The following is a 12130-nucleotide window of genomic DNA, read 5'->3' on the forward strand; positions in this document are numbered from 1 at the left end:
TAAGTAACACGTTACCGGCATCACTGTTTAACACTCAGGTACCCAGGTCTCCCCTCTGCCTGTGAATGTCACTATTGCTGCATCAACATCGCTGCCTGCTGGCAGCCCCGCCTCCACCCCACCATCAACCTCTTGGCTTGGACAGGGGGAATGATTTGTACGTCTATTCATGACTCCCCAGTATCACACGTAATAATCTGCTGAGAGTGATGAGGTCAGAGCCCAAAAGCCAAACTCCAACTTTATGCTGCTGTTGCAATAAAGATTATCAAACATGAGTTTTCTGACTGAACTGCATTCCCCCCCCCCCCCACACACACACACACAAAATTCCTGATTCAGCTTCTTCTTGTCAATGATTCAACTGGTCTATCATCAACAATTGATTGTGATATTTTATTCTCTGGTCTGCCACACACTAGTACTGGAAATCAATAAAAAGACCAAAATCCCATTGCCAGTGTTCCAACTAACAAGGAATTCACTCATACATTCGTTTTATCTTCAGAATATTAGCAATTTAATGCAATACAATATTTTAAATTCTGCACATTTGAAAGACAAGTGACAAAGTTCAGTCCAGGTGCTGTATATGGGTAAGTGCCCACCACCACGAGGAGGGTGAGATCGCTGCAGGAGATATTAAAGTCCCTTTCTGGAAGAATGTTGGGTACCCGGAGGTGTGTGAGTGCTGACAGGCTGCAGTCTGATCCATCCCACATGGAGGATAAAGGTTCCAAACGAGTACCTCTGGGTGACCTCTGCCAGACTCTAGCAGGTCTACTCTGAGAAAAATTGTGGACTTTCTTTTGTGAAACACTGATAAGGACCCCTTCACACATAGTACAAATAAGTACAACTCAGGGCGAATCACGGCGGAACAGCTTGTGCGAAAACACTGAGCCGACGGGCAGGCGTGAATGATGCCGCTGTGGCGGTTTCATGCACGCAGGAACACAGTGCAAGCAGCTGCGCGATGTGCAACCACATCACACAGCTGCTGTGAAAATAAAAAATACATGCTACCCACGGGATTTAACCTGCACTTTCCAAAAGCTCTAATTACCAGCCAGAAACTTTACCGCTGAGCTACCATCACTGTCCTGTAAAAGGTGCGGGAAAATGCCTGATGTCAAGAAGGACATGGATGTATTTAATAAAAAATAAAACCACACACCATATAAAAACACCACATTTTCATTGAATCCCTCTTATCAAGCGGACAATACAAGTATGATCCATCTGTTCCTCTGTAGATGACCCATGGTCACAGACGTACAGTCATGAAATGACATGAATGAGAAGCAGGGCACTCTTATCGTGTCAACATCTACTGGCAGCATGTCCTGCCTGACACGTGTGGCTTGTGGACGGCGCGAGGCAGGACAGACACTGCGTCATGTGGAACAGAGCTCACGTGGGTGATGTGACATTCAGATCACCCGCTGCATGTTATGATCTGATGGTCTGTTTCACCTGGGGCGGCCTGTCAATCTGTCAATGTGTGCGCACTCGCTGCAGTCCATCGCAACCGCGATATATGTTTTTATGTATGTCCACGTGAAGATAGCAAGCAGACACACAGTCGTCACAGTGGACAGTTGTTAGTTCATGTCCGTCCAAACACGGTATGCGTTACCCAGCCGTGATGTCCAGAACCACAGATCTCCACAGCCGCTCCTGTCAGCGGACACACCCCCTGTTAGTTCAGTGCATACACCAATGTGTCACTGTGTCTGTTTGCAAAGCCACACTTGTGGGGCACTTAGACAAATTTCACATCCAGCTTGATGGTGATCGTCTGCTGTGTTCATGCTAGCAGCACGAATGGCCACACATTTTCTAAGTGCCAAGAGAGCAGTGTTAGATGTTTATGTGTGTCAGCTGGAATGTGGCCGACATCTGCCACGAGAGGGTTCAATGGACTCTCACAGCGCACACGCTGTCTTTCAGCCGCTGGTGTGAGCACATAGTTGTAGGAACAGGTGTACGAGGCATTAGAGGCAGCTACAATTTTACACATATTGCATACGATTCTTGCTTCATGCGCAATTCGACCACATTTATACTATGTGTGAAGGGGCACGACCAGGACATTGATCTCCAAACTTGTAAAGTTCTTCTTGCCAGCGTACCTCTGACAAATTCATGTAGCCTTATATAGTATTGTTGGGGCATTGTTTAAGCTGGAGGCAGTCTCCCATTGGTGATTTTTGGTCAGACTGTAGTCCTAATTTCAAAATTGGGGGAACTGGACCTGATTTTTTTTAAATAGCGGGCAAATTTTGGAATACCTACTGTTTTATATCTGTACAAATATGAGGATAACCAAATCTTGCCAAATACACCAGAGTACATACAATTTCCATTATTTCAGCGATTAATTTTCAAAAAGATAAAATGTTTCTGTCAACATCTCAAAATGGTATTCTGTTGAAGAGCATGACATGCTTTTCATGGGTTTCATAGGAGGATAAGAAGACAGCTTCTCAAAAAAATGGAAGGGCCATATTACTGAATACTGCACCAGATTGTCCACTTTCGCTTACTTTTACACGAGTATTCCCGGTCTGCACTAGTTAAATATGATTATACATGTTTTGTGCATCATGATATAACCAGGCATTACAATTTTTCAAACATGTTTAAAACTTTCCAGAGTACTCACAATGTTCTATAATGCTATAGTTACTACAGATTACATCTGTGTTCAGGCCCCAATTGGGAACCCAATTTTCTTTACATCAAAAATGGTCACAATTGGGTACCAAAAATTGTCAATGGGAGGACACCCTAATTCTCTGTCCTCGTCAATGCTCTCCTGGTTTACATACAGGTGGAATTCAGCATGTGTACATCATTTATCCAATTATCTTAAATTCTGAGCAGTTTCTGAATCTGCTGTGGTACACTCTTACGAGTCAACCCTACTAAAAAAGTTAAGTGAAATAAGAGATTTTAAAGAAAATGTTTGTGCATTGTTGTTGGATTCTGTGACTTTAGTGCAGCAGATAACAGAATATTTACAGAGGAATCCTTCAACAGGTAATACAAGCAAACAAATTCAGCTCAAATACTCCTTAGGTATTACTCTTTTGAAAAAACGGACAGGCCACTTTAATTTCAATCGGCATCCAGGTAGGGGTCAATTGAAGAATTACATAGAGGTCAAAAGATTCCAAAAAAGGTAATAGTTTGGACTATGTATGACTAAATGTTAGGGGTAAAAACAAAACAAAACAAACAAACAAAAAAAAAAATGGCGACAAAGGTCAATTTTGGTTTGTTCATGGGTTAAAAGTTAAAGTTGCTTCAGGTCTGGTAAAAAGTAATGCAAATTATTGATTGAGTAAATAGGCTTTTAAAAAGGAATAGTTTGCACCATGTGTCATGCTTAGTTATCGCATTATAACATTTGCTACACATCATAGAATCCAATGGACGTAGACATTGTTTGACCTTTACTTTGGAAACCAAGCATTCAGCACAGTCAAAACTATTCTATTTGTTAATACTATTAGTTCAACCTATAATTTGCACCACATTTTACCAAAATTACAGCAACTTTAACTTTTGACCCCTGTACAAACTGAACTTGATCTTTGTCACCATTGCTGCACTTTTACCCCATCACTTCAGAACAATCAGGCATAGATAGTCCAAACTATACCTTTTCAGAATCTTTATGAGCAGACAAATAATGTGGTACAGTTTTCAATACGATTGGAGCATTTTTAAATTTTGACCCCTGTGTAATTTGTCAACTGACCCTACATGGCCGCCTATTGAAAATACAAGTGGCCAGTCGGTTTTTTCAAATGAGTAATGTCTAAGGGGTATTTGTGCTGGATTTGGTGCTTGCATCACCATTTGAAGGATTTTTTCAGTTATCTGCTGCACTATTTTGGGCTGGGTACAAATAATCCCAACCACTGCACACTCCCTCCCTTTGCATATCTTTTAAAATGCATGGGATGAAACAAACAGGGTGCAAAATGTCAAATGAAGTGTCAGCTTTGGCTCTTCTCAGTGACTGTCAACATCAACAAGCCTGACATTTCCAAAACGTCTCCTTAGATAGACACACTCTGATCACTGCTGGATACATGAGAAAACAAAGTATTCTGTTATCAGAACATTCACAGGGACTGCTTGATCTGTGTGCCAGTTTTAAAAAAACAACAACCCGCTGCTCAGTTTTCTTTGTGTCTGAAGGTGTTGACAGGAGAGACTTTAATGACTTTAACTTTAATGCTCAGGTAATCAAAATTGTCCTATCATGATGACATAATTCAATTATCATTAATTAGAATTTTGATGGCAAAGCTGATGCATATCCATTAGGGTTTTGGTAACATTAGAAGCAAAAAACTTTAAGTAGGGATGCACCAATACCATTTTTTCTCTAACTTGTACAATTACATGTGTTTGGGAATGCACCAATACAAATGTTAAATATGCAACATTTCTGTCAAAAATTATAATGACCATAAAAGGTCCTATTTGTGATAGACTGGCATCCTGTCCTCTGCAACACAGTCTCACGCCATTTCATGATGGCATCACAAAAAGCAAATGAATCTATGGTTTGCGATACTGTCAGGAAAAGCGCCATATTTTCATGACGAGAGCACGAAATGCAGCGTGACATGGGGGGTTGGGGGGGGGGGGTCTGTGGGGGTTAGGGGAAGGGAGAGGGTTACAAATAGTAAAATAAAAAAGCAGGCAGAGACACGCGCCTCACAGAGGAATGTTGTCAGTTCATGTCCTTTGAAATACGGAATGTGTTCTCAAGCTGGGACGTCCAGGAGCAGAGATCTTTGCAGCCACGGATGTGAGCAGACATGTCACATGTCCCCCTGTCCATTCAGTGCCCAGACCAATGTGTCACTCTCTGTGTTATTCTGTGTGGTCATTCATTTTCGTTATTTGCTATGTAATTGCGTATGTACGAGGTCTGTTAGAAAAGTATCCGACCTTATTATTTTTTTCAAAAACCATGGATTTGAATCACGTGTGATTACATCAGACATGCTTGAACCCTCGTGGGCATGCAAGAGTTTTTTCACACCTGTCGGTTACGTCATTCGCCTGTGGGCAGTCTTTGAGTGAGGAGTGGCCCACCCTCTCGTCGTTTTTTCATTGTTTAGGAATGGCTCAGAGACTGCTGCTTTGTTTGATAAAAATTTTTTCAAAAACTGTAAGGCACAACTGAGTGGACACCATTCGATGAATTCAGCTGGTATTCAGTAAAAATTTTAACGGCTGATGAGAGATTTTGGTCTGGTAGTGTCGCTTTAAGGACGGCCCATGGCGCCTGACAGCGATCTGCGCTTTGAGGCGGCAGCGTCTCGCCGTCTCGCCGTTTCAAGTTGAAAACTTCCACAGTCACGGAAACGACTCGGCGAATTTGCGCACACGTCTTTCATTACAAAATGTCCTTAAACAGTGGAATGTCCGCATAAAGTCCTCATGCCGGCCTCTTCTGAATCTTCTCTGTTCTCTCACGACGTCCTGGGTGAATTAAGCCTTAAATTAGGCTGTTTTCAGGTCGAAACAGGCCAACGACGGCACCTGGAAGCGCTGTGCGATATCCCGCTCAGTGGGAAGTCCTTACAGCGACAGAAACACCCCATAATCTCTCATCAGCCGTTAAACTTTTCACCGAAAACCAGCTAAATTTCTCAAATAGTGTCCACTCGGATATTCCTCACAGGTCCAGAAAAAATTTTGATAAAGCAACGCGCGCCATCTCAAGCAGCGTGTGAAACAAAGGAATTCAGCCGAGAGGGCTGAACCACATCTCACTCAAGGCCTGCCCACAGGGAAATGATGTCACTGACGCGTGAAAAACTCACGCATGCGCACGAGGGTTCAAGCATGATTGGTGTAATCGCACGTCATTCAAATCCATATAGTTAAAAAAATAAATAAAAGTGTCGGTTTCTTATCTAATAGACCTTGTAGATATTGTCGTAATTATTTATACGAGGTCTGTTAGAACACTATCCGACCTTTTTATTTTTTGCAAAAACCATATGGATTTGAAACACGTGTGATTGCATCAGCCAAGCTTGAACCTTCGTGCGCATGCGTGAGTTTTTTCATGCCTGTCGGTTGCGTCATTCGCCTGTGAGCAGGTTTTCTGTGAGCAGTGGTCCACCCCTCTCGTCGGATTTTTATTGCGAATAAATGTCTGAACGATTTGGAGCTTTGCTGCATCAATTTTTTTCCAGAAACTGTGAGAGACCTCCAGGTGGACACCATTCGGAAAATTCAGATGGCTTTCAGGGACGATTTTATGGGGATTACACAGATTAAGGAGTGCTCCAGCCGGTTTAAAGACCGCCCACAGCGGCTGAGAGTGCGGCGCACTCCAAGCACTGATCGACAGGCTGAAACCCCGCTGAAACAACCAGATCATTTCCAAAGTGAAGGCTTTGTTGATCCGGGACGTCGTCTGACCTCCACAGAAATCACAGAAGACGTGGACATCAGTACTTTTTCGGCACATTCCACTGTTACAGGAGTTTTTGTCCTGTCCTGGCAGTGTTGTCTGTGTTTTCAATGTGTGCACTGAGACGTCATCCAGCTGTCAGTGTGCTGTGATCAGCTGACAGGCCCCTCCCCGTGCTGTGTGCAATCAGACCTTGCTGTCCGTCCCCCATGTGATCAGATCTGTACATACATATAAGCATTTTATGCAAATGTGCCTCCCCCCCTCCACTGGCACGCCAGATGTGTTGGGGGGAGCGGGGGGGGACACATGCGCACACATGTGAGACACATGCACCACATCTGTGTGGCTTTTTGCAACTCCACACTCGTGGGGCACTTAGACAAATTTCACAACCAGCTCGACAGTGACTGTCTGCTTACTGTTTTCGTGATAGTGCGAATGGCCACACACTTTCTAAGTGCCAAGCGAGCGGTGTTAGATGTTCATGTGTGTCAGTTGGAATTTGGCCGACACCTGCCACAAGAGGGATCGATGGGCTCGCACAGCGCACACTCTGTCTGTCAGCCACTGGTGTGCGCAAACAGTTGTAGCAACAGGTGTACGAGGCATTAGAGGCAGCTATGATTTTACATGTTTTGCATATGATTCCTGCTTCATGAGCACTTCATGTGCAATTTGACCAAATTTACACTATGGCTGAGTCTCAATTCTATCCCTTGTCCCTTCCCCTTACCCCTTCCCCTCCATTTTGCGCGGGCACAAGAGACAGAGGGGTGTCTCAATTCTCTTTTTGGAGTGAGGCGGAGGGGTAGGCGAAGGGCTTCAAACCCCTCCGTTTGGAGTGAATCTGGATGTACACTCCGTTTGGAGGGCTAGGAGGAGCTTACCGCTGACATGATTGCGATGCATCAAAGAAATCTGCGACTTCTATTTCTTTGCATTTACACAGAAAGGTGAGAAAATAAAAAGAGTAAACAGGCTACTGCAACAAGTTGCATTTAGGTTGCCATGTTAAACAGTGACGACGGCAGTTTGACACGGGCAGTTTTTTTTCTCCTAAGGCGGAGGGGTGTCTCAATTCATAGGGCTAGAGGCATACCCCTTCGCCTTACCCCTTGTTTTAAAGGGGTAGGCATAGGGGTAGGGGTAGGGCCAAGGGGTAGGGGTACAAAAGAGAATTGAGATTGGGGGTATGTGTGAAGGGACTTTTGTGGACATTTGTGACCCTCTCTCCCTCTTACTCTCTCTTTCTTCCAGTTTTTGAAATGGGTTTCCATGTTGATGTGCAAGCTAAAAACTACAGACATTGTTACATTTATACGTTTTGTTGGTTTCATCACCAAGCCCTCGTCACGAATGTGTATTACATACAAATTAAATTAAATGAATGAATTACAAATGTGTACAACAATCACACAAATACCAAGTGATCTGATCACATGTAAGATAATTTTGTGAATGGACACATCACAACCTCAATGATTATTAAGATTTACCATATAGACACAGCGCCATAGTAGAATTTGAAGTTTTTTGTTTTTTTTTGGTTTACTGTGAAATGCTTGTTAAATGTAAAACTTATTAACATGATGTGTATGATACATACCTGCTATAAAAATCGTCCCTGTAGTACTCATAATCAAATTCATAACCACTGTAAAAAGAGCACAGAACACACACACACAGAATTAGGATGAGGATCCATTAGCTCAAGCCATGCTGATGGACAAAGACCACAAAAAGAAAAGAAAAGAGCTGAAAGTAATCTCCTCTGAGACCCTGAAGAAGAACGAACTCAATGTTAGAACTTCAAGAAATGAAATTAAACCAGGAGGCTCTTTACTATTCTCACTGGGATTTTAATCAGGACTGATGTATTACTGTTTCATTTTGGAGTAGCATGGTGTTGGTTTTTAACTCTCCTATTCCTGCCCCATAATTACCTTATTACAGTCTGGCTGTTTTCAGCTGCAGCTATAAAATGCAAATGAGGTGTTATAATAACACAATCCCCAAACTAATAAATGACAACACTACGGTACCAACGGCTCCGAATGAACTGAACACTTACAAGTACAAACTTAAACAAGCAGCGCTTGAACTCGTTTGTGACCGAGAGATAAAGGACAGCAAATCAGGTTCATGTTGAATGATGCTGACACAACAGAACCCGCCCCAGTGAACTGAACTAGTCGTGGCTTAAAAAACAAACAAAAAAGATTCAAACACCAAACTCAGCTCTTGCATTCTAACTACAGTATTACTGAGTATCAGCAAGGATGCAAGGTATTGTTTTTGTGGAGCAGTGCAGAGAGGGTGGAGCTTACCTGTAAACAGCTGAGAGCGGCCGTTTGGAGCCCGCCTTAGGCCTGTACGGCTTTGGCTCGCCTGCCATGTTTATGTCTGCAAAAACACAAAAAGACAAATCCTATAGATGGATCTGCACAAGCGTTATGACACTGACCCTCAACCCAGCGAAGCGAGCACACATATGGTCGCTTCATGTTTTCTGACTGTAGAAAGGATCCTCCCTCAAAGTCAATAACACACTGCTCAAAGTAATTAGGGGAACACAGAGTTCCCCTAATTATTCTGAGCCAAGTATAACACCTCTTGTGATCTTCCTGTGGTTGGATTGAAGAATTTCCCCTCAAAGTCTGGGATCATTGTGGCTGTCCATCTTCAGACCCCAAAAGAGTTTTGGAATGTAGAAAAGTTTAAAGGACTCTCTACCATAGAACAGTACAAACATCACCAGAGTTTCAGCTCCTAACTCTTGAAATAAGCTTAGGTCAAGGTCATCTATTTGTCTTTTTCTCCTGAATGTAAACACCTTGGTTACTGGGATCCTCTTGGTTATTGGGATCCTCTGCAACGACGCACCTGTGATAATCCAGTGGTTTTGGTTGTTAGGGCCCCTTCATACATAACACTAAAGACGCAAAAAGTGGAAGAAAATCTGCAAACCAAAAACGAAATGCGGAACCACAAACTATTCCACCTGCTGTCGGGAGGGAGGCACGGTTAGACAGGCGTGCATGATACAGTGGCAGTGGTTTTGTGCACGCTCGTGTTCGCGCACACGAACACAGTGCGAGCATGTGGAAAGTCACGCACACAGCAGCGGAGGAAAAAAATTTAAAAACACCAGAATTCATAATACTTAATTCCTGTCAAAAACCCAAACCTAGACCAGGGTTCTAGCTGGAACCATTTTAGTGCCAGGAAAATAATGTGATCGTGACTCACAGCCGGGGGTCCGGGGGCCCCGAGCGCCCCAATAGGGGTCAAAGAAGATATAGGGTTTTATACATCTAAAATGTTATTGGCTTGTTTTAACTAATTTTGAGTGGTTTTAGATGTTTCTGCCAAAGTCGAAGTTAATAAAATAAATAGCATTGAAAAGGTTAAAAACACACTGACATTTGATGGGCATATAGCATTTGCTCTCTCTTGCTTGCCTCTACTGGTGGTTGGCTCTCACTGCGGTATTGTATCACTTCCTGTTCAGGAGCACAGCGGTGTTTTGCTGTATCTGTTAGCTGTTTAATCTGCGCAGTTAGATTGATCTAGATAACGATTTGTTTCACAGTGTAATCTTCACGTGCCTTAACTAAAGCACTCCCTCTGCTGAATCACCTCTAAATTATTTACACATTATCCACGTTGTGTGTTTTTAGGAATCCACTAGCTTAGCGCAGCTACTAGCTCTTAGCTGATTTAGCATGGCGGCTTCTCCTGTCTCTCCCGCACTTTTCTGCTCTGGGTGTGAAATGTTTAGTTATTCCTTGGCCTCCTTTAGCAGTAATGGTACTTGTAATAAGTGTAGCTTATTTGTAGCTTTGGAGGCCAGGCTGGGCGAACTGGAGACTCGGCTCCGCACCGTGGAAAATTCTACAGCTAGCCAGGCCCCTGTAGTCGGTGCGGACCAAGGTAGCTTAGCCGCCGTTAGTTACCCCCTGGCAGATCCCGAGCAGCCGGGAAAGCAGGCCAACTGGGTGACTGTGAGGAGGAAGCGTAGCCCTCAACAGAAGCCCCGTGTACACCGCCAACCCGTTCACATCTCTAACCGTTTTTCCCCACTCGACGACACACCCGCCGAGGATCAAACTCTGGTTATTGGCGACTCTGTTTTGAGAAATGTGAAGTTAGCGACACCAGCAACCATAGTCAATTGTCTTCCGGGGGCCAGAGCAGGCGACATTGAAGGAAATTTGAAACTGCTGGCTAAGGCTAAGCGTAAATTTGGTAAGATTGTAATTCACGTCGGCAGTAATGACACCAGGTTACGCCAATCGGAGGTCACTAAAATTAACATTGAATCGGTGTGTAACTTTGCAAAAACAATGTCGGACTCTGTAGTTTTCTCTGGGCCCCTCCCCAATTGGATCGGGAGTGACATGTTTAGCCGCATGTTCTCCGAGAATTGCTGGCTGTCTGAGTGGTGTCCAAAAAATGAGGTGGGCTTCATAGATAATTGGCAAAGCTTCTGGGGAAAACCTGGTCTTGTTAGGAGAGACGGCATCCATCCCACTTTGGATGGAGCAGCTCTCATTTCTAGAAATCTGGCCAGTTTTCTTAAATCCTCCAAACCGTGACCATCCAGGGTTGGGACCAGGAAGCAGAGTTGTAGTCTTACACACCTCTCTGCAGCTTCTCTCCCCCTGCCATCCCCTCATTACCCCATCCCCGTAGAGACGGTGCCTGCTCCCAGACCACCAATAACTAGTAAAAATCTATTTAAGCATAAAAATTCAAAAAGAAAAAATAATATAGCACCTTCAACTGCACCACAGACTAAAACAGTTAAATGTGGTTTATTAAACATGAGGTCTCTCTCTTCTAAGTCCCTGTTAGTAAATGATATAATAATTGATCAACACATTGATTTATTCTGCCTTACAGAAACCTGGTTACAGCAGGATGAATATGTTAGTTTAAATGAGTCAACACCCCCGAGTCACACTAACTGCCAGAACGCTCATAGCACGGGCCGATGCGGAGGATTAGCAGCAATCTTCCATTCCAGCTTATTAATTAATCCAAAACCCAGACAGAGCTTTAATTCATTTGAAAGCTTGACTCTTAGTCTTGTCCATCCAAATTGGAAGTCCCAAAAACCAGTTTTATTTGTTATTATCTATCGTCCACCTGGTCGTTACTGTGAGTTTCTCTATGAATTTTCAGACCTTTTGTCTGACTTAGTGCTTAGCTCAGATAAGATAATTATAGTGGGCGATTTTAACATCCACACAGATGCTGAGAATGACAGCCTCAACATTGCATTTAATCTATTATTAGACTCAATTGGCTTTGCTCAAAATGTAAATGAGTCCACCCACCACTTTAATCATATCTTAGATCTTGTTCTGACTTATGGTATGGAAATTGAAGACTTAACAGTATTCCCTGAAAACTCCCTTCTGTCTGATCATTTCTTAATAACATTTACATTTACTCTGATGGACTACCCAGCAGTGGGGAATAAGTTTCATTACACTAGAAGTCTTTCAGAAAGTGCTGTAACTAGGTTTAAGGATATGATTCCTTCTTTATGTTCTCTAATGCCATATACCAACACAGTGCAGAGTAGGTACCTAAATTCTGTGAGTGAGATAGAGTATCTCATCAATAGTTTTACATCCTCATTGAAGACAACTTTGGATGCTG

At 43.2% G+C, this 12130-nt stretch overlaps 1 protein-coding gene across 3 annotated transcripts in view; it reads right to left on the minus strand.

Annotated features, from left to right (window-relative positions):
* The window catches only part of LOC117506954 (RNA-binding Raly-like protein), a 448208-nt gene that overhangs the window by 69019 nt on the left and 367059 nt on the right, over nucleotides 1–12130 (minus strand). For all 3 annotated transcript variants that reach the window (XM_034166639.1, XM_034166632.1, XM_034166646.1), the window contains 2 exons: nucleotides 8788–8863; nucleotides 8067–8114 (listed from right to left, as the gene is read on the minus strand). In XM_034166639.1, the coding sequence (XP_034022530.1) occupies nucleotides 8067–8114; nucleotides 8788–8863 (124 nt within the window). The remainder of the gene's footprint in view (nucleotides 1–8066; nucleotides 8115–8787; nucleotides 8864–12130) is intronic.

This window comes from Thalassophryne amazonica, chromosome 1, assembly GCF_902500255.1.
Source record: "Thalassophryne amazonica chromosome 1, fThaAma1.1, whole genome shotgun sequence".
Classification (NCBI taxonomy): domain Eukaryota; kingdom Metazoa; phylum Chordata; class Actinopteri; order Batrachoidiformes; family Batrachoididae; genus Thalassophryne; species Thalassophryne amazonica.